We start from the raw sequence: 23,937 nt of genomic DNA, 5'->3' as shown, positions 1-23,937 counted from the left end.
TGTTTATCTGCAGCTTTGAGTACAATCAATACATGGATTTGATCATTTCCTGGTGATTTCGCCTACACAGCGTATTTAACGCAGTGTTTTACTGGACAAGCTGACAACGAATCAAAACGGATCATCTGCTGATATGAGGAGAGAGGGCACATGAGACTTGGATACCAACTTTATCTCTGTAAAGAGAGAGACGGAATCTCCTCCTCTCAGAAGAGAAATGCCAGAGTTTGAATGAGAGCTGCAACAAAACCACCAAATAGTCAACCTCCAAAACCTTTTAAAGCACCTCATAAACTCACAGATTGTCATTGAGATGTATCAATCTTAGTTCAAACTTTCTCCGGACCATCTTTCTTTCTTTCTTTCGTTCTTGAATTTTTTCTTTCTTGAATTCATTATTTCATTTTGTTTAAATTGAATATGAAAATGGGAAAACATGACTGTATGGTTGAAAAGAACATCGTATTATAATCAAACCATCCATTCATGTTTTAATACATTTTGTTATTACAGTCACATGACGCAAAATGTATCTGTAAATAAAGAATCTTCTAATCTTGTTTAGGTAATTTATATTATCCTTATTCCTACTTGCTTGTACTCTGGTAATTATTGTCTTGAATCAATAAATCACTGGTATGTAAACTACAACCTTAGGCCAATTGAGAGATGTCTAAGAGAACATAGCGTTTCTTTAGTATCGAACTGTAATTGCATTACTTAAAAAAAACAATCAAAACAATTGCAGAATTTATTAAATGGTTTGTTTCAAGGGCACAAAATCTGTAAAATAGTTGTTTATTCTGTGAAGCAGAAAGACAAGTTTGGATTATGTAAAGTGTTTTGGACTTGACACTCAGATTTGCTTTGAAACGGTCTATTCTTTTACTTGATAATGTCTTTTTGTGACCCGTCAGCATGGTGAGATAATCAACATAAGGGCTTTGTGTATGTTGTAAATGGTTTACCTTACGATGAACTGGCAGGAAGTAGTGAAAACTCAAATTACAGCCTCAAAATGCATTTTTGTTTAAAATGTGTTCCACCATCTTAATCAACACACAAACAACCAGATTTTCTATAGAATAATTCAGCACCTTTTGTCAAGACACCCAAATACAGACAGATTTAGCCATTTAAAGTTTTTCCTTGTTGAGCTTGAAATGTAATTAGAACTCAGGGATTAGACTCACTGCAAATAGGACAGGTAACAGACAGATAGCTTGTCAGACCAATCAAACCAAAAAGTCGTTGTGACCACGGCACTTCTCAGAGTCTTTACAATGTCCTACCTTGTCGTTGAGGTCTAACACATAGGTGCTGTGTCGCCACTTGGTGAGGACAATGGGCTCCTGCTGCTTCCTCTCCAGACTGCGACTCTTGGGAACCTCGCCGGACTGAGGGGAGACGTTGTACTGCAGAGACAGAGAGGAGAGCTAAAGCTGGGCTGTCACACAGTCATTCTAACAGAATCCAAAGTATCCTCCCTCTCCCCATACCTCTCCTTTCACTGTCCACAGCACCATCGGACTCAAACTCCTCTTACAAACCCTGCCTAAAGTCACCAGTTAATGAACGCATCCATGTTCATACCACTGTCTGTTCACTCAGAATGGAGCGATCTATTCTGATCAGCCCTAAAGCCTCCAGATTACAGAGGGAAAGAGCCGGTAATAGTTTGTCAGCCAGAGTTCAGCACATACTTGGCTCCTGTGTGAACTTCTCAGACTCTCATCCATTTACATTAACAGGACTACACACCACGGGGAGGGGAAGTCACATTAAAGTCTGTTATTAGGCAGTGGCCGTGTTGGGTGATATAATATGAGAAGGAGATCATTTTTACAGGGGATAGTGAAGATTTTGACATGATACTAGAAGTGTTGACAGGTAATATTCATATGATCTCTTACCTTGGGCAGCTCCCACTCTGACCTGGATCCGTCAGCGCTGTAGTAGTAAGGTCGGCCTTGTTCATCCACATGCTTTATCCACTGTCAACATAAACAGCAGTCAGCAAACAAAGGCAAAACATAACTCATATTTGACATGACGTCTGAAGAACAACATGGAGAAGTAGAGGGCAACTCTCTGAAGTACAATCAGAAACATGCTGCACCTTCTCCTGTGTGTATTCAGACACGTAGAGTGTGTGTCCGTGTTCGTCCAGCTCCTCAGACCAGCCTCTAGGGGGCGACCCGTACTGGCTGTCGGACTGACTGGAGTGGGTGCTGTGACAGTTTTCTTCTGAGGACAGCAGCTGTGGAGGACGGACAGGGAGGACGGACAGGGAGGACGGAACAGAGAGAGAGCTTAGTGGTTAAAGATTTTAAATGAAACAATACAAAACCAAAACTGCACAAGAAGACATAAACCTGACAGATGAGATTCATCTTAACATGAACATCATAAAGAAGGATGCTGTCCAAGTTACAGACCATCTTGGACAATGTCCCACACCAACTCCATGACATGTTAAGCACAATAGTAATAAACAATTTCTCCCATCAGACACTGAGTCAATAGAATGGCCCTGTACTTTTCCTAATTTTATTCAACTTTTATGCATTGTGCTATAATTCTTTTAAACAAAACTTGTATTTCATAGTCTAACCTATAATATTTTCTGTTTCTATTTATTGTTATTGTCTTGGTCAGAACATATTTCTATTCTTTGCCAGGGCGACTGTAACAAAACCAAAATTAAAAACAGCCTGTTTACAGTGGTTCAGCCAAAATGTCCTCACAAAGACATCTGTATGCACACAGACACGCTATCTACATTTGGGCTTCGCATTGACCTTAACCAGGACCTCAGAAACAACATGTTGCCTCATTAGGACCAGGCCTTGGTCCGTGAGGTCTACTGGTCTACGTGCATGCGCACGTACGCACGCACTCAATTATTTTCCAGTATTGTTATGTGGTGCAATATTAGCAGACAGATTAAATGATTGTATAACTGTGATGTGTCCATCTTGTTTCATTTGATTACAAATTCAATTTGAATTATAATCACATTGATACGACGATTAATTTTCTTTCGACTGACTCATAAATTCAGCAGTGATTACAATCCAATAATACTGGAGAGATAGAATTAGACGCCCTTAATCTCTCTCACATGATACTGCAACATACCAAAACACCACAAGGGGGCACTGTTAGATAGTAAGACAGGAGCTGACAGGAAACCATGACTTCCTATGAAAAGCTACTCTTGTTTTCCTTCCTTCAGCGGCAACAACACCATTTTAAAAGTCCTCAGAGATCCAGCACATGTTCACCACAGCCTGTTTATTGAACCCACACTGCCACACAGTCCATTTACTGACTGTTTCTGTCCTTTTGAACTGAGGATTCAGTTCAGCTATTCCTCACATTCAAACTAAATACCTGAATCCAGTGTTCCATCACGTGATCACACCTACTGTTTCCTGTGGGTCAAACACAACTGGAAAGTTGTGTTTCTGTGCCTGTTTTGTTATTTAGCAGCAGTTTAGGAGCCAACCAGGGCTTGTAAACACAAGTCACATGGTCTCGCAATTATTTGGACTTTTTATGACGTTCATAACTTGGAAGACAAAGACAAAGAGGCAAAGAGAACTTGGCTAAAACCTCCCTCACCTCACTATCCACCATGCCCTGGCTGTCCCCTCGCATACTGCTGCTGCTGCCGCTGGTGTCCCTGGTGCGGGGGGGCTTCCAGGTCCGCTCCCCGCTGGCTCGGTTGTAGTAGAAATGCCTGCCGCTCAGGTCCTTGTGGGTCTCCCAGTCGCCCAGGATGTGAAGGGGTGAGCCGGAGGGGATGGGCGGCAGGCTGGACTGCGAGATCTTCAGCTCCTGGAGGTTGGTGTAGACCGGAGAGTCGGACCGGCCCGGACCTGTAGGTGAAGTTGTCTGGAGGAGGAAGAGAAGAAGGGAGAGAGCTGCTCAGATCTGATTGACAACTCAATTCTGGATTTTATTTTTCATCGGAACATTGTACAGTTTCCCGTTTATCAGTTGCCATCACTGACTTATAGATAATAGATAAGTTATAGGAATTCCATACAAAGGAGCCCTGAAAACAATCCAGAGTCCGCTGAGACGCCCAGTTCGGCACATCCTGGATTGAACCATGGAATGTAACAGGCTGAGCTGTTTGTTGCAGTAAAGTTAAAATCATAAACACACACATTCAGCTGGAAAGACCCAGATCTGAGGCACATTATCCCAACATCTACTGGGTATGAAGGTGAAGTAGTAGAGCATCTCTGACAGTTTGCATGGACAGAATGCAGCTTCTGATCCAATCGATGACCATGTGGTTTGCAGACACCTCTAAACTGCATCAGTTCAATTTTAATGAGGTGCTTAAACCAGATGGAACTTAGTTATGTTGAATTAATAGGTTTTTACATCATTTATCGGTCCCCTAAAAGTCCAGAAGCAACTGCTATGAACAGGAAGGGTGTTAGCATGCAAGCTATATTTATATAAGACATGAAAACTTAATTTAGCAAGAGCTAAACAAGAAGAAATGGAAAGATATAATACAGAACATTTGTACTACATTTGCAGGAAAAACTACACATGATGCACAGCAAAGACAAGTTAAAAGATAATAGAAGAGGACATCAGACCATAGACGAAAATTAATACAACTTAAATTAGGCTGTTAAAGTCAGCGTCAATGTTTCAAACACGTTTCTACCAGAAAGCCTGTCCTGGTTTTCTGTGAGCCATTAGATCATGTATTTTTTGAATTATTAAACTGTTCATTTTATCAATTTGTTGTTTTGCTAATTACGAAGCGCCAAGTGTCACATAAATAAAATGAAGTATTATTAATCATCTTAATGACAAATGTGGTCCCACGGAGCTGACTCACACACAGTTCAATCAGTCTTTTTAAGTCTTTGAAAACTTGGCAGCATCTGAAGGTCACTGCACAAAAGCCAGAAGGCTATGTTTCCATGGCTACAGCTCAGAGCGTTTAAAGCAGCCCTGAATGCTTCTGTAAAATATTTTGGGTTTTGGAACAGTGCTGCGTCTCTGAGCCTGATGCCAGCTTTGTGTCTCTCTAGAAAAGATCCGGCAGCAAACGTTCTGTAAAAGACAGAGCGGATAAAGGTCCAAACAGAAAAGAATTAGACATCAGAGACGGTGCCAGCACCAGACCCTCCCTCTGTTTGTTACAGGTGAGGAATGTGGGGGGGAGGCGTGCTTTAGTCAGAGGGTTTGGACTGTGTTCAGGACACAGATGGGACTTCCTGCCGCTCTTGGAATAACAGGAGTATTTTTCACAGAAATCATTATTTAATATCCTGCGCACAGAGAAAAGGTTTCAGCGGCGTCCTGCTGTTTTCAGTTAGATTTACCCGCTGCTTCCCTGTTTCAGTCCAACACATATAATGCTCGAGCATGGAGGCAAACCACTGAGAGATGATGGTTTTGCTGAACTCAGGTTCAGATTTATCAGTCGCCACCAGGTTGGAGCCAGCATGCTGCAGTTTTAATTGGGTTTTTAGGGAATAACGCGGTAGTGATGAAGATGACTGAGAGCGGTCTGAGAGTGAGGCTGGGGTCAAATTCATTTAGATTCAAAACCAAACTGCATCCGGTGGAGCGATAATTAACAAGCTTTAACGTGCTCTCTGACAGAGACTGATCCAAAACATTCTCCTGCTGTCTCCCCTTTCCTTCAGTCATTTAAGACTTATTTAAGAGTGTGTTCACAGACTGTTACTGTGCACAAGAACAGGTCCATGTCCCAGTCATTCCACGACATGTTGTTAGTGCTGCCTGTGTAGGGAACATGTTTATAAATCTATTTGTACTTTGATGGTGCTGCACAGGGGACTGCACGAGACAGGTTTATGAAAGATAAGTAAAAACTGAAGCAGCAGAGGTTGATACATCCTTCATTTTTTGGTTCATGCTCCAAGAGCCCCAGGTAGGACACCTCCCATGATGCACCAGAGTGTTAGTTTGTCCTTTAGACTTGATAAAAATGCCTCACGAAGCAAAGGACACATTACGCAGCCGTTTAAACACTGGTATTCCAAGTGCATAACATTTGCAACATTTTTGGAAAAGCATCCATTAAACTTCATAATTCTCCTTACTGTGCATTTACAGCAGAAAAATAGACTTGCTAGTGTAGAGTAACAAACTGTGTCAGAAAGACACTGTTTCTAAATTAACACACACATTATCAACTGACAAATATGCCAATACTGATATATCAGTGACCGGCCTAGTATATTGCACCAATTAACAAACTAGAATAGCAATCTGTAGCGTGACTACCTCCGCCAAGGCCCAACAGTCCCCATTTAAATCCACTAGATCAAGATCTTTACTTGGATCCAAACCAACTTATTAATATCAGTCCCATAAACATGTAATTTTGTTCATCAAGATCCACAAATTCCTCTCTGAGAAAAAATTACTAATGTTGAAAAAACTAAATGTTATAAAAAATGTCGTGGTAATCGGTTCTGTAGTTATTTAATAAACAAGATTACACAAAAGCTAACAAAAAAATGGACAGGGGGGAGAACAAAGCCTCCTTGGCAGATGTAATGAGCAGTACCTTTAAAATATGAAGAAAATACAGAATAAAAAGGACTAACTGCTCCTTAAAACCAAGCAAAAAAACTCAAAATAGAAGTGATGCAAAAATAAACTGCTCTGCATCAGAATGAAAAGCCTAGTACAATGTGTGAAGCCTTAACACATGCCTGGAATAGCAGAGCCACTTTTCTAAATGTTTCACAGAACCCTACATCAAGTGTTTTACTGGCACACTGCAGCCACATTGTACCTGCAGCTTTCAGACAAGGCAAACTTTAGTTAGGAAATCTCAATGCTACCTGGAATCCAATTTAACAGTTTCCAAAGAGAACAAAACTGGCTGGAAAGTTGTGAGTTTGAGGAAACCAACAGTTACAGCACATGAAATCCATCTGTGTTGGCAAAGCAGACACCCTGTTCTATAACAATCTAAGCATGGACACGGTGCTGACACGGTAAAAATAACACTGATCACTTTTTTTGGAAGTAAAATCCAGTTATTTTCCATCTCATTTCAGCTCCACTATCTGTCGTGTCACCTTGTTTCCGGGGCTGCACACAAACACCTCGTCGTCATCCTCTCTGGCTCTCTGGCTACCTCGGAATATACTTAATGCACGATGCATGGCGATGCACCGCGGGCATCAAGTGTGATGGGACGCATGCAGGCTTTACCTCCAAAACACACACAGACACACAAACGCTCACACTCCCTTTTTCCTCTCTGCTCTTCTATGTGTGTGTAACGATCCGGTTGAAGGCAGGAGGTAATTTGAGACTGAGGAGAAAGGGAACAGGATCTTTCTGCCCCACAAACACACAAACACATCTGACACAACAGGAAACGGTAGAGAAAAAGTCACAGCTTCCTCTATCGGAGCATGTTTGAGTCAAACTGGGCACTGACAGACGGATAAACTGGCAGTTCACGTCTTCACCACAGGCCAGGCTCTATATTTAACCTGACTGTGACAATCTGACTGACTGTGTGTGTGTGTCGGGGAAAGATAATATCCCTGATCAGTGCTGTGTGACGGCCTCGTCCTGCGCTCCTCTTTCATCTAAACAAATGAGGAGACGACCAACAGGGTGTTAGCAAGGGTGCTCATTTTCTAGGGCAAGAAAAGACATCGAGACATGAAGAAAAGGCGAGGAGACGAGGAAGGGGTGTAGTAGGAAATAAGGAACAACAAAAAAGTAGAAAGTTACATACTGCCAGTTACATATTTTTAGATTGTCTACTTCAGTTTTTACTCTGGCATTTTGTAATAGGTGTTGTAATGCAGACAATATCTTTCCACATACTTGGTTTGGACTGTTTTTATGAATTCTTGGTTATGTGGTTTATCACTATATTAAAACCTAAGCGTGACACAGACATCATATTGCAAAATAGCTTATGTTGGCTGAGGCATGTCTGCATCAGTGCCTTGGTTGATACCTAATTCTTTGAGGGTTTTTTTACTGAATTTTTGTACATTAGGCCCCAAGACTCTTTACAGAAGCGATAATTTTGCATTTTTCAATTTTATTTTCCGATGTGAAAAAGAAATGTTACTTTCATCTGTAAAAATTGTTGCTTTTTTCCAGGCAAATTTTCCCCAATTTTTTTTTTTATCTTTTGTTTTTGAACAAAGTCAAGCACATGACTTATGCTCAAGGGACACAGACATCACCAGATGTTTGTTTCTTCTCAGGTCCTCCCTCTCTGGCCTCTCTACTTTTACTCTGGTCTTCAGCGAGTTTAAGATCAGGTGACTGACAGTCAATGATGTTCCACCTCTTCCCCCTGACAAGCTTCTTTGGCTGCTTTTACATTTAGGCTCATTGTCCTGTAGAACGACTAGATTTCTTTTAATGAATCTGATGCATTTGGCTGAATCCGTGCACAGACTCCTGTATCTCTCTGCTTTCATCCTGCTCCTTGTGTCAACAGTCAAATCATCAATAAATGCCAGTGTGCTCACAGCACTTTCCCATTTCAATGACTTTGATATGTTGATTTTTCTATCATAAGTTCAAAGTACTTTTTTCCAGAACTGCTCCTGTTTCTGTTGTTGTGAACTGCAGCCTGTCATTCAGTTTTTTAGGTTCACCAGTGGTTTGCATCTTGTGGTGAATCCTCTGAAAATGAAACTTGTCCGCCTACATCCTGGAGAGCATCCTTGCCTTACTGTGCAGTCACACAAAAAATATTTTTACGTGCAAATGAATTGCCACTCATCCACAAGAGACCTGTGTTCGTCTGGTTTTTGGGGTTATTCATGACTCAACTTGTGAGCACAACACGGTAATGTTATTCCAATCATAAGCTGACTTTTTTCATAATGATATGTGTGTCAAGTGTTTTGTTTACGTCTTGATATGCTGCCCCCCAGTGGCCAAAAACAATCAGTTAATGCAGCTTGAAAGAAAAAGATCAGAACTACACTGAACCGTGATAAACATGAATCTAAGTAGTCTGTGATGGTCAAGACCTAATTTTGAGGTCAGAGGACATACAGAACATTTATCTGTTATTCCATTTATTGGAAATTGCAACTAATAGCAGTACAGGTGTATATAATAATCTACATTTGGTCAATAATCAATATTCCTGGCCCATGCACTCAAATAACAAGTAGCATCATTAAAAATCTCCAATGACAAATTCGACATTTACGTCTGTGGTCAACGAAAGTGATTCTTCCCACAATGCACTTGTAATCTCAACGAGTGCCCGATTGTAAATCTCTCCTCACTGTATTTCCGTGGACGGATTGTTGGCTAGTTAGAAGTCAATGAGATGTGACAGAGAGCTGGGAGGCAGGGGATCGAGACCCTGGGTCTCTGAAAGGTAATTAAAAATAGAAAGAACCTGAGGGGGCGGGAGGGATCGCTCACAGAGTCTGGGGGGAGGGAGGTGTAAATGAGGGATGGATGGAGAGAGTGAGAGCGAGAGGGGGGGAAGGAGTGAGGCGAGATGTGTTGTTGAATAAAGAACAGTCACAACAGCAACAGTTGTCATCTCTATGCACAGCCATGATAAATGAGTTTCAGACTGCAGGCCACTACAGCACAGAATCCCCACTAACTGCATTATGCATTCTGGAGAGTGTGGGCTCGCCCTGCATGGAAATGTGAGATTAATTCAAGTCAGTGGTCTCATGGAGAATGTGACGGCAGAGGGGAACAGACGCACACAGTAAACAGAAAAGATCCAATGAGAATTGGTTTGCTAATGGGGCCCAAGCACATTATGCTCAGCTACATGGAAAACATCTTAATGTGGCCTGTATATTCATCACCACGTTGGGAATCCCACAATGTTTCATACACCCCCTCCTCTTGTTCAGTCTATCCACCCTCCTGTCCCACTGTGGTTGTACATGTGCCTCACTGCGCGCTGTAAATTAAACCATAAATTATTCTGCGTGTAAAGAAGTGCAGGTCAGGGTGAGGGCAGCCAGGATTTGGGGCTGTAATTTGGCCCTACTTCCACTAGGTGTCTCCCTTGGGTTGGGAGGGAGCACGGGGGGAGCTGGTGAGTGGGTGGGAGTCTCCATCGAATGTATTTGGCCATGAGGAAAGTAGCGTGAGGGGGAGGGGTTTCACTTGGTGCACACATGGCAACCCACTCTGCAGCATCTCCATGCTGCATTTTAAAGTACTGTCAGTATCTGTGCAGCAGAATCTACTGAGCCACGCTGCACACACCCTGCACAGAGGCAGGTCAAATGCTTTATTATCATTTCTTTTTAATGTTGGTCAGAGCTGTGATTCAGTCACCTTGCTGCAGCAGCTTCAGTAACTGCAGAGTCTCAATACTGCTGCTACTTCTGCTGGTGGTGGTGCCAGGATAAAGACAGAAAGTAGACAAAGAAAGTGGAGCACATTACATCAGGTCTCCAGACCTCACACTGGCAGCCGGTGCATCACTGGATACATAATATGACTGCTAGTACATAAATCACGAAAAAGCATTAGAGCAAAGATTTATTGCTGACCCGCTGATACAATATGAAACCGCCACACCTCTGAAAGGTTCAGTATCTTTGAAACACTAGGTCATAGATGTGTCGTGCTCTGTAACGTGTGCAAATCGGAACACAGGTGCACACACTGGAGAGTCTCTTCTTGAAGGAATTCATATGTGGTGCACAAATGAAAAGTGACAGGGCACGAGAGAGAAGCTCACACCCCATCACACCTTCACACACTGGACACATGCTGCACAGCAAGGCTTTGATGGAAAGGGGCCTCAGAAGCCATTAGGTCCTGTTCAGACAATGCAAACACGCAGCCCGCACATTCATCTGAATTCATCTACTCGTTAATGCAGCAATGATCCAGTAAAAAGCATAAAGCCATTTAGCATCAAAGGTTTTTGTCACAATGCTGTGACGTTTTGGTCCAGATGATTTTTTTCTGTATCGGTTTACCTCTGTATCGGCGCATACACTCCATGACGTAAATGTTGCCAAAACTACGACCCTCTAGTGAGACAACCATCTATCCATCCCTCCCTCCCTCCCTCTATCCATCCATCTATCATTATGCTATAGGGGGGTTGAGCCAATCCAAGATGACATTGAATGGTACAGGTCAGTTCATCAGTCCATCACAGGGCCAACATACAGGGACAAACATAATAAAACAGTAGTGTTTTTGTTAAAACGGTTTACTATACGTGTGCACTATGTTGCCATTGAAATGCAATGCATTATACGGACGGGTGGTTATCCACCAAACTTAATCTAGCAATTACAGTGCGTCTTTATATTTATTTATTTTTTCATTCTTATTTGGCTTTGACAACTACCCTGTTATTAATTTCCCTTTGCATCTTTGTAATTCCTTTCAAAGATTAGATGCTTGTTTTGTTTGTGAAATACACTTGTCAGATCTGAAAACCTGATTTTATCTATGTACCTAATTTAAATCGACATAATAAATAAACAAGGAGAAATGTATGATTTCCTCGAACATCACAACAGCTTGATTGCTAGAGTCATTATTCAGTGTTTAGTTTAAAAGGTCTTTCTATCTTCCACTTCACACGGTGTCTTCATCAATGTCACACCTAAGAGCGTGTGTGCATTTCCCCAACAACCACATTGCATAATGTGATTGTGTAATTGAATTAGGAAAGGAACGAAGGTGGCATAGTGACAGAGGGAGCTGCATCCGTGACCATGGTGACACCCAGCCAATCAGGCGGACACGCAGAGGAGAGTTTGAGGATAGGTCGCAGGGTGAGAGGGGTAAGGTATAAGGGTGAGTCAATGCACGCCAATGCATCAATCCACTGCCGCTCCCTGTGTTCTTTTGTCCTCAGTCCCCTCATCACACACACACACACACACACACACACACACACACACACACACACACACACACACACACACACACACACACACACACACACACACACACACACACACACACACACACACACACACACACACACACACTTTTCCTCTGCTGCATCTGATAACCATGCACCAAACCTCTTCTGTCTCTCTGCCCCTATGGGCTCAGCCAACACCCCACTGCCCCCTTACATCACCCACTCCCTCGATCCTCCTGGAGGTATGATGCTGATGATGATGGTTGTGTCCATATGACCAGATTAACCTACATTTCCACCTCACTGGGCGCCAGTCAGACCAGATTCTCCCACTCCCCCATCATCACATTTGTGGCATTTCACAAACCAAAGCCCCCCCCGCTCCCTGTTCACGAGCAGACACTTTCATAGAGCAGAAAACATGGTACATACACACAAAACAAGAAAAGATGCTTAGAAACACACAACCACTGCACCTCACTTCTCTTAGCAACCACTTCCAGCTGCAGCCTTGCACTGCAGATCAGAAAGGCATTGGGTTAAAAAAGACCAGATACGCTGCTTGGAAAATGAAAAGACTGAATAGCAAGAGTGGGTGAAAAAAAAAATATGTTAATGGGATTCAAATATTGACTTCAGCCACCGATGCGACTGCACACATCCACAAGTCAGCAGAACACGGCCAGGGGGTTTGTGAGGGAATGAATAAATCCGAGAAACCTTGGGATGAAAGTGAGTCAGCATCTTTCCGCTCGTCGGGATGACGACAGCTACTTTCATTTCATGGATCAGAGGACTCGGCGAGGCTCACAACCTGAACGAGACGCGAGCAATTAACCTTTCGGTCCTGAGCTGATAGTGCTCAGCTAAAATGTCAGCTCGTGTCTGCGGAAATACAGCCTGTTTCTGATAAAGCTCTAGTAGGCTTGGTGGAGAATAACTGGTCCAGTATAGAAATTGCTGCTGACAAAGAAAAGGGCGTTTTAGCCCACTATTGTGTAATTGTGTAGAAAACAAGCTGCAATCGACAGATGATTGAGTTCTTGTGTCAATGAACATCATCTAATGCTTTTACAAGCTCAGAAGACTGCTCATTCAATACCTCCGTTTTCATATCTTCTGTGTGAGTAATAGAAGAGATTTGCTGCGCCGCGCACTGCCTCCCCATTCTGATTTTCCTCTTGAAATGTTAATGAGCGAGAAGGCGGATTTTGAGGACGGAGGAAGCCCGCAGCCATGTTCAGTCTCGTGTGCATATGGGGAGAGACGCTGTCGTTGGCCAAGTACCAGTCTGCAGCACTGGACCGCTCATTCTGCAGTACAAGTGTTTTAGTAAGCGAGCATAACTAGAGCGAGGGAATCAAACAATTCATATCTGGGACAACGCGCCCATGGTTATTTTATAGGCACCCAATAGATCACAGGGTTTGGCATCTATTTGGGGCTAAACTGGAGTTGGAGCGTGAAAGCAAACACTGACGGGCCAAAACCAGCTAGACATCTCCTTTTTCGTCCTGTTCGACTCTCCAAAGCCTATGGACACATTCCTGGAGTGTGTGTCTCAAATATCACCAGGTTAGTGAAGCACAGGAGCATGCAGCTGCTGGAGTGTGTGTACGTGAGGATACACACTTGCATGAGACAGAATTGAAGATAGTGTTTCTGCACATGCTGTTTACTAGTGTGAGCGTGCATGATTTGATTTGTACATCAAGCTGCTCGAGGCAGGGACGCACCACCTGTGTCCCTGCAGCACCTGGGCCTGCTTTGTCTCTGGTGCGTGCTCCATTGCTTTTTCATTTTTCCCATCAGATCTGTTCAGCCTGGTCACACCACAAAGTGGTACAGCGAAATGAATACTTATCATCTGCAACATATCTGGCTGTAGAAGCCTGGTGACAACGCGCGCAGGGCTAGCTGGTAAACTACTGTGGCTGGTGAACTAATTGCTAATTTGGTAGCCAGTCTGGAAAGTGCTCCAGTGAAGCATCACTTTAATTTCTCTCTAAGGTCCTGTTTACTCCCACCTGTTGCTTGAGCTTTGGTTGCGAGATTCTCGGGCGAGAACAAATCAACCTAATTAGTATGCAAGCGATCACAATTTGATTCGTTGTGCCAGTGGTTCTGCTTTGATTCATTATATTATTACATTCACAGTATTTTAACAGCAATTTATTCAACTTCATTACAACAGCACCTAATTTAACTAACAGGCAGTAGACTCAGCCTATAACCTACTGACCTCTTAAATGTTAACCCAAGGACTAATGTCGAATAAGAAATACAAAAATTGCAATATGTTTATTTAGTTCCCCATTAGGACCTGTATTGTAACAGTGGAACCTAAAATAATAATAAATAATCAATATATGATATAAAATAAATGATTCATTAATTGCCATATGTATCGAATCAGTTCCTAGGTGTTGCAATAGTATTGAATCTGTAAAGACTGCTGGCTATTGGTCAATCGCATGAATAGACAAGTTGAACTTGATGCAAAATATTTGCGTGTGTACTTTGCTCATTCAAGCAAATGCACTGATCACAATAATTCCATTGAAATAAACTGAATGTGTCACAAAATATGACCATTTTAAAGGCTGTTGTAGTCAGAGTAGTCTGGGAGAGAGAGAGAGAGAAAAGGAGAATGTGGGTGAAAGACAAAGAGAATGCAGGGGCACATATGTATACTGCAGTGGGTCCTATATCTCCCTCTTCTGGGTCAAAGGCCCCAGATCCACACAGCAGGAGTGACTCCCAGACCCCCAGCAGTCTGTCCAGCCTGGGTGCTGTTCTCTCACCCCTCCTCCTCCTCCTTCTTCTTTTCATCCTGGGCCAAAATTGGACTCAGATACACTACTTTCTCTAAAGGCTGTGCTATAGCCAGCGTCTGTGTTCTACGATCAAAGTGCGAGACTAACAGTCAGACTTGTGGGACAGCATGTCAGAGCTGCAGTGCAATCTGTTACCCACACAACCATCCAATAAAAAAGGAAGAACAGGATGTGATGGATTCTGCGTGCGCTCCGAAGAGAGGAGACAGAGCGGGAAGGGGCCCAATAAATGAATTCTGGCTGCAAAAGTCAAATGACCTGCCAGCTCCCTGACAGCATCAATTTGTTCTGTTTAGTCGCAGACAGGTTTCGGGGGGAAAAAATATTGATGACACGTCATAAGAAAATTCAATTTCTTTCATGGAACCAGCAGTGCCAGATTACTCTCTTATTACTTATTTCTAGTGGCTGTACAAAGAGTCTTTATGTTCAAACTCGCTGCCATCGGGTTTTCTCCCACTGCACGGCCAAAACAAACACAGGGTCTGTTCTGTACTAACACCGCTAAACATTACACATTACATTCTGATGCTTGGGACAATTAAAACTTGGTGCCAATGCAGACTGTTTTCAGGTCAGACTATATGCATGCTCACAAACTGCATAATTCCAATAATATCTCTGAAGAGGAACACCTCCACTATGTACTCTATGTGACATTTATGGGGTCTGATACATCCCCCCCCATGACTCTACCCATTGAAAGAACAGAGCAGAAGCCCATGCCACTGTATTTGAGGGACTACTTTGCTTCCAGAGTTTGTATTTCTCTTGATCCTTGGTGGCAGGGTGCAAAGAGCTGAAACACAGACTTAGCAGCATTCTTCTGTGGCCGACAGCTGACAGCTAAACCCCCAGTTAATGACTAATCCTGCCCTAATATCTTCAGCGTGATTGGTTCGAGCTAATTACACAAGCTCCCTACCCTGGCTGCTGAATGGCTGGTCGGACGGGGCGGGGCACAGATAAAGGCAGTGTGAACCTCTAGAGAGGAGGTCATGATGGGAGGGCTGAAATTATTAGTCAGTTAAGGACTATTGTGAAGAGAAAACTAATACACTATTGTTTTTTAATTGAATACTTCAGACTTTGGGAACTTGTGATTAAAAATGTTTCACAATTTTTTGATATGGTATAGAAATCAATATTCAAGAAAATACTGACTTTTACTGATCTGTCTCTTTGCAGTCTTTTTAAAACACAACTTTGGTAACTCGAAGGGTGCTCGGAGAGCCAATACCTCCACCAAGGCAGACACCCCTTTTCGCCATTTCAAGAAGGTGAAAACAATTTGGATCCACCACAAAATTTCATGAAAATCAGTTGAGTAGCATTAAAGTAATCCTGCTGAAAAACCGCCTGATGGACAAACAAACAAAGATGGAAACATTGCAGAGGGAACAAAGTTATAATTTCTTTGTTAATTCAGGCAACACAGCACAGGCACCTTAAATCAGGATAACAAAAAAAAATCTCCAGAAATCTCCGTCTGTCTGTGGAAATTTGACGCAACTTGGAAACGTGACACACACGACGGCAACACCTACTAATTCTCAACGGGGTTCTGCGTACTGAGCTGAGCTTCACAGCAGGTCTTTACTTGCTGCAGCTCAATTACTGTAGGCCATTTACAGCTTCACCCAGCATTACAACAGGCCAAGCAAAAAGCCCATTCCAAACAGGCAGGTTGAGAAACAAGCACTGCAATTGTTTTACAAATTGGCTACATGTGCAGCATTGTCATTTGTCATCATCATCCTTCTCTTGTGCAGGTGTCCAGGAAGGAGCAGCATATCAGACATAAGGTGAGAATTATATTAAGATTAAAAGATAAATTAATCGAAGCAAATATGTTTCCACTTGGTGTTTAGTGTAATAAATGCCAAGATGCCTGATATGATGAATGCAGCAACAAAGGCAGAAAATGGTTGGTTCTCTCTGCTTCTGAGAAGCAACACTGGAACAGCAACAGAGGAGAAAACTAGTCCCAGTCTTGCCAACTGTCATTTTAAATTCTTTATTGGTCTCAACACAACTGTGTGTTTTTGGTGTAACGTTACCACACTGGATACAATACAGCTTGTACGATGCTTTACTCATTACCAGCCAACACAAACTTCATCATAAAAACAAATTTGGAAGCAGCTAATTTAAGCCCAAACCCCAGTGGTGCTCTCTGTCTGTAGCATGGTTTGGAAGGGAGCCGGCTGTGGTTTATAGCAGGTTATTAATATTCCCTCAAATCTTCCTGCTAATCTGCTCTGTTTATGTGGAAACACACAGAGATACAGAGGGTTTCTGAGGACTGGAGCGCGCAGGAGGAGGAGGCGGAGGAGAGGGGAGCCCTGATTTCCCTCAGCTCCAACAGACACTCCCCAACTCCTTTTAAATAGGGTGATAACATCGAAAATAATTAAGAGAGCAAACCATTCAAAATAGGTGAAATTACACTGGATTGTTTCATTTTCAAGTAAAAATGCATTTGAACATAGGTGAACTGATTCAAGTGATAATCAGACCTCACACATCTCCCTAAGGAGACACAAACAGCCTTATACAACTATTTTTGACAGTATTCAGTATAGTGCTCCCCCATCATCATCAACATGAGGTCCCCTGTCCTCCCCAGGCTGAGCCCAGAGCTCTGTGTATTAACATATAACCAGTGAATTTGACTAAACAAGCCAGCGTACATGTTTTTACTGCAGTAGCATCTGCTTGTCTAACTGTACATGTCTCCATGCATGTCAACAAGCATGTTTTAATTTCTGATTGAGTTGACCGGAACATTTCAGGCAATTCCACTGTGCAGCACACTCCTGCACACTTTCTCTTCAGGCTGCCCTGTGAGCCCAGTCTTTGTTGTCCTGAAACATCAACCAGATTTCTCAAGAGCCTTTGTGGTTGTGAGACACGGGGAGAGATTATGAGCATCCACACAGCCCTGTGTGCCACATATGTGTAACACACTCAGTTACACATTCTTCACATGTTTAAAGAAATCACCATAAGTACATAAGCCTCATGTAAAAGGAACAAAATCACTGACTGTACACAGTGGACAAAGTCCCTCAGGACGTCCTGGTTAGGTGGATTAGGTTTCAGAAGAAGCAGATTACAGGCAAACAGAGTTTCTGTGTTGGCCTGATGAATTAATGGCTGCTGTGAACATTCTGCTATTATTATTTCATCCCATGCTATACTTTTGGCATATCGACAGGTGTTTTGTCATGAAATTCATCAAGTTCCTGCCTACATAACCTGATCAGTTGAGAAGACACCAACAGGATGTGCCAACATGATTACATGGGCACTGTTCAGACCTGGTATTAACATCCATCCAGCGAGATCTGTTCTCAAGCGGAGAGCCTTTAGATTCGTTTGTTCACACCTGGTTTAAAAATGTGTCCTGAAAAAGTCTCCAGTGACCACTTCTGATCAGATCTTACTTCCCCACTTTATATAGAAATATTCCCGACCGTCATTTCTGTTTGTAATGACCAAATTATGTTGTTTTTAGCCAGTTTGAGTTTACAGATGTGTCTGATGAAAATGTTTGCGTGTGTCTACTAGGGACTAAATGTGCGTTGCTTTGTAGAAAAAGTTTACCAATTTAAGAAGGAACAAAGTGTTATACTGAATTGATTCCAAAATAAAACATCTACTCACTTCCTCCTTCCTTATCACAGGACTCAGAAACCTTCCACTGCCCACACACATCAGCACATCAAGCTGTGACTGTGACAAAAACAGATCAAGTTACTGTGTTCACAGTACAAATGCCAAAATAGAGCCGACTGCAGCAGAGCTGAGATATAAACATGTTAGATAACAGGGACAACCCCCCAACATATCAAAAGTATTTCAAGGATCACTAAAGCCTTCACCTCTTCTGATACTACACTGATTATACGTCGGTTATACATCCTACAGGACAACACAGACTGAGTCAAACAACTTAGAGACAGAGTATTGCTGAAATATACATAACCTAACAGTAGAATGGTTTACGATGTATGTCTAAATATAAGTAAATAAACAATGATTCACTGCAGTAGCATCATCCTAACAATAATTCCTGAGCCTTAAATCTTGACAGAGAGACACTATGCTTAAAGGCAACAATAAGATACTAACTTCCATATTTCCAATAAATCATTTGTAATGTCAACCCCACAATGCAATGCATCGTGTTATAGACGCAAAAAAATTACCATTGGCCAACTCTACAGCTCATAGCAATGATATATGCATGTCTGAAATCTCAGCAGACTGGTTTTATAGAGTTAGGTCAAGGTCACACACACACAAATGTAGCAGTGCCCATTAACGGCTCCCCTTTCACTTCCATTCTATGCATGTGAGGGATCAAATAAAACATTGGCTCCCTGTGGCGAACCAAATCCGCAGTGTGGCTTTACATGGAGTTCCACTTTAATGAACGTAAATCAGCAACATCCCCTCCTCAACCAATAATAAAGTTTGAGTGGTCGATCCTACTTGCCTGTTATTGGCGTTACATCCTGGACTGCCCACATTCAGCAAGCAATGATAGGTAATTCGCCTCTGCAGGCTATGATCATTCGTCTATATTAGAGCTGTCCAGTATAATGATATATATAGTGTAATGACGGACAATATCTTAAATACGTCACTTGCTGTCTGTCTGCTGCACCCGGCTGCTCCACCTCTCACCTGAATAAAGCAGAGGATTTGTTGCTGCTGTGAATGTGTCAGTGCAGAGAACCTCCTGCTGTGTTGTGCATGTGTGAAAGGCAAACTGCAGGTTAACTCCATAGTCAATTTTCTGTATTTTACCTGCTGGTCATGTCTGAAAACGGTTATACAGAGACCAGTGTAATTCAGAAAAAAAAGGGACTCTGACCAAAGCGTCTTTCCTCCGCATTTTCTCCAGAAGAGGTGCATGTGTGAACGCAAATGTCTGAGTGGGAGCCCACTGATTATATGTGGACTTTACCTGCCTGGCCACCTAGTATAAAGTCCCTAAAACGTCAGGAGAATCCGATGTGAGAACACCGTGGGGATCCCCCAATGGATTCATCACGAGCGTGTGGGGGGGTTAAAGATGCTTCTATCGCACAACAGACACAAAAATGAATAAAACAAAAAGAAAACAAATATCTCCGGGTGAAAAAGCAGTAACAAACATGTAGAAGACACAGACAAAGATGTCGAGAGAATTTGTGGTGAAATTAGCAATATGTTTCATTATCTGGATATGAAATCATCTCAATCAGGATATGAGATTTTGGTTATATCTCACATCCCTAGTATGAATCATATAATACTGCCATATTGACTGTACAAGATCTGACAACAATGGCATAACAAAAGTTTGTCTGCTTTGTCCCAAATGCACAGCTCTTACAAAGATACACCACTTGTAGTTGAATACCATAGAAAAAAGATAGCATACAATTTGATACCAGAGCAGTCCAGGGGAGAAGATGTTGTAATTTAATTTAATTGTATTTTGGGTAAAGTGATTCTGGGCCTTGGTCAATTTTTGTTTGATGACCCTACAGATCGAGGGAGGTTAATGGGCATGACGAGGCAGACCAGGGGGCCTGGTGGCAGCAGGGTTGAGGTCTATTGATGTTGCGCCCTATGAAGTGGCGAGGCAGCGCGGGACACTAGAGCTCTTGGTACAGAGGAAAACAATGGTCAGTAAGTCTTCAGTCACTACAGCTGAGCAGCTGACTTGGACAAGAGAGGTGGAAGAGAAAGAAAGGGACGGCTGGGGATGGAGGGAGGCTACGAGAGGTGTGAAGTGTCACACGGTTGACTCCTTTGAAAGAGAGTGGGTAGAAACAATGCGACACAGAAAGAAAGACCGAAGGGACCATGCAGGACAATAGAAAAGAATGAAACCACAGTAGGTAGACTGACAGCTGTGGTTACCGTGGAGACTTGGGGCTGGAGGGGAGTTAAGCCAACATGGCTGTACATTGTAGAATCTCAGGCTCTTCTCTCTCTCTAGTGTCCTTAGAGAGGGGAAGGTGTTGGTGACAGGAGGAGAAAAGAGCTTTAACCTATTCAATGTTGAAGAAAAACTCTAGTAGTGAACAGGCATGAGCGCACACGTGCATTGTGCAACATGAAAACACCGCCCCATCTCTCTGTTCACAGACAGAACCTATTCTCGTCAGTGGGCCATTCAGGTTGAACTGAATCTGCCCTGCAGTTAAGTGAAGGTCAGATCCTCTTTATATTCTCTCTCTGAAGCAGTTATAGACTCCTTTTGATGCTGAAAGAGGAGACTGACAACAACCATCAACCTCTTCGCTCTTATGTAACCCAAAACCTTCACAACAGAGAGCAAAGGTTTGTCATTAGTCCTGAGGGAAATCTACTCTTACAACAAAGTTGAGTGACATATATTCCACTGGATCTTATCAAAGAGTTTCTACAAATCGAGGGCCCTAGTGTTGAAGCATAATTTAAGCACCTGAACATGGGAAGCATTTGAATCCTTTACTTTGGAGTACCCTACCCATTCAGCATTGCACTTTTATATAATGCTGCTGCAGGATTCCCTATGGATAGTTAAAAAACACAATAGAAATTCATGCTGCTGACCCAGAGAATCCTAAGTGTATAAATATAAATCAAGGCCCAATTGATTTATCGGTTGGCTGGTTAAAAAAAAAAAAACTGCAGAAATTAGTAATTAGTATTAGTGTACTTATAAGGGCTGGAAGATTATCGAAAAATGTATCGAAAACCGACATTTATAACCTCTCACCGACCTAATTTTACTCATGCCGGTTAATGCGGTTAATACTTTTCCCAATGCATGCATTCACGAAGTGTCTGGTTTCCTCTACGTTCCGTGCTGCATTACCCTGCCACCTCCTCCTTACTCACTCCCCCACTGACCTGCGCTCACTTTTCACTGGAACAATAAACACCAATCAGAAGCTAATAGGACACGTACAGGTTTTGAAGGCAACTTTGTTTTTTTGATTCGTTCTGGAGTTTATGAGACAAGTATTACTCAATTACATTTCTACATCATTGGGGTTTGATAATGCAGCAGACAATCAGAACATTTTTACTCCCCAGTAGTTTTAATGACCCCAAAAATCCTTATCAATTGAGCTCTGATGGAACGTATCTATACATTTAAATAGTTTGATCAATCTAGTGGAGTAAAAAGTACAATATTTCCCTCAGAACAGTTGTGAAATCTAACTATAAATTAGCATAAGATGGAAGTACTCAAGTAAAGCACAAGTACAGTAACTTGAAAGGAGCTAACTTTCTGCACTGATAACAACCAAATAATAATCACATGGAAACACACGGCCGTGTCGTGCAGCACTGCGGTCACTACCATGACAAGGACTAAGACCCACTCACACCTTCTTTACTTTTCCCTCAGCCAAGTAGCCTAAGCCCTAACACATCCACTTCAAGTCATCAGCTACTCACAATGTAATGTGGGGTCCTCATGTATGAAAACATGGTCCAAAAATCAAGAGATGATTCCAGTCGGGGCTGAGGGGGTTGGGGAGGGTCCCGAGGAGTTTTGCGGATGTGGCAACAGTGGGAGCTACAGTAACAGCCTCACTGTGTCCAGACCGTTGTCACACAGAACAAGAAGAGGCCTCCGCGGCCTCAGATTAAAGGATCTTAAGAGATCTATTTAGAGCTCTGGTGCTCTCCTTAAATAGGAGCACTCATTAGCTGTATGACCTGAGCCACTCAGAAAAACAGGGAATGAGAGAGAGCGAGAGAGAGAGCAAGAGAGAGGGAGGGAGAGAGAGGTGAGAGGAGAAAGATGAATTGAGGAAGCGTGACATAAAATACAGATGCAGATGAAGGAAGGAGAAGGAGACCGAGTGGATTGCTTGACGGGTGGCCACGCTCAAAGGTCACCCATCAGGCCATAAAAGGTCAGAGTTTGCGACCCCGGGGTCATTAAGTCTCTGGTTCACACGCTCTAGTTACATAGACAGACGCTGCTTTGAAACCTGCACTTATAGTGTTGTGAATGACGCCGAGAAGAAAGCAAAAAAACAACGATGGCCAGATCTCAGCAGCATCTGAGCAACTGGGAAACAGCTCAACAAAAGCCATTTGAAACCCTACTTTACACAGTAGATAACACCCAACAACATGCAATCATCAAACTGGCAAAAAACCCACTGTGTTTGCTCTGCTTTGTCGAGCGTTGGAGGAAGATTATCGAGATTCGATTTTGGAGTTGGGGGCAAATCTGGGTCCCAGCTGTGTGCGAAAACACGGTGATCACAGATGATTCTGGTGCCCCCTGCCAATGCTCCACCAGTCAGTCAATAGAAAGGTCAGCTAAACTAGATGAGGATGATGACAGATTAGAGCCATTATCTACCTCGTTAGTCAGGCGGCAGATTGGTGGGAGGAGTTTTTCCCGTCAAGTGAAAATTGCTATTTTGTTGTGACAAGCCAGGTGAGAGAAGAGCTCAGTGAGAGTGTTTAATGTTGTTAGAATCATAAAATGGTGTGAAGCTGACACAGACACCGATTCAACAAATGCACACAAACATAATCACTGTGCTGATACGAGGGCTTTCGGTTGAACATCCATATCTTTATGCACCATCATAGTTTTGTGTTAAATTTGTTTATATTATACATGTTTTAGGCAGTTGGGTTACTTTAATTAATGAATTAAACACTGCTGCACTTGACAAATATTGCTAATTCTGGCCTGTGCAAGGTTTGGGAAAAAACATGTTTGTTCAGGTGCCAGCTGATAAAACTAGCAATGAAATACTGAAATTGAAAAGATTTATGCCACACCCATTATTATTATCAACTAATATAGCGACTACTATTTTGGATTTTATGACAAGAGATTGCCAACATGCCAATCGTAGGTTTCAATAGTCCAGAGTGACATCAAATTGTTTTGACCAGCACAGTCCCCAACTCAAAGCTGTCCCATTTTTAATGCAATAAAACCTTCAAAAAAGGAACCATTACTATTTTTTGAGATCAGATAATTAGTTGTAGCCCTGCAGGGAGGTAGGCAGAATCCAGCTGCTGTTTAGTTAAGTGCACTGCTGTGATATAGGCAAGTTACTTTTTAACCGCCCACTTGACACTGTTCAAACATGGCAGATGCACTAACTTTATCCAGTCAACGTTCAAAATAGTGTTTGAACAAAGGGCTCAGTTCTAAAAGGGAAGAAGTAAACAAGC

The 23,937-nt window shown here is 42.5% G+C and overlaps 1 protein-coding gene across 7 annotated transcripts in view; it reads right to left on the bottom strand.

The window, feature by feature from the left end:
• Window positions 1-23,937, bottom strand: part of arhgap12b (Rho GTPase activating protein 12b) — a 56,200-nt gene that overhangs the window by 9,906 nt on the left and 22,357 nt on the right. For 6 of the 7 annotated variants that reach the window (XM_035142665.2, XM_035142667.2, XM_035142669.2 and 3 more), the window contains exons 3-6: window positions 3,628-3,900; window positions 2,120-2,260; window positions 1,914-1,994; window positions 1,293-1,415 (exon numbers count right to left, since the gene is read on the bottom strand). In XM_035142665.2, the coding sequence (XP_034998556.1) occupies window positions 1,293-1,415; window positions 1,914-1,994; window positions 2,120-2,260; window positions 3,628-3,900 (618 nt within the window). Of the gene's footprint in view, window positions 1-1,292; window positions 1,416-1,913; window positions 1,995-2,119; window positions 2,261-3,627; window positions 3,901-7,100; window positions 7,257-23,937 lie in introns of those variants that run through there. The other variant, XM_035142673.2, reaches the window with a different exon arrangement.

This window comes from Hippoglossus stenolepis, chromosome 19, assembly GCF_022539355.2.
Source record: "Hippoglossus stenolepis isolate QCI-W04-F060 chromosome 19, HSTE1.2, whole genome shotgun sequence".
Lineage (NCBI taxonomy): Eukaryota > Metazoa > Chordata > Actinopteri > Pleuronectiformes > Pleuronectidae > Hippoglossus > Hippoglossus stenolepis.
Note: the sequence above shows the minus strand (reverse complement) of the source record. Positions and strands in the feature narration are given on the sequence as shown.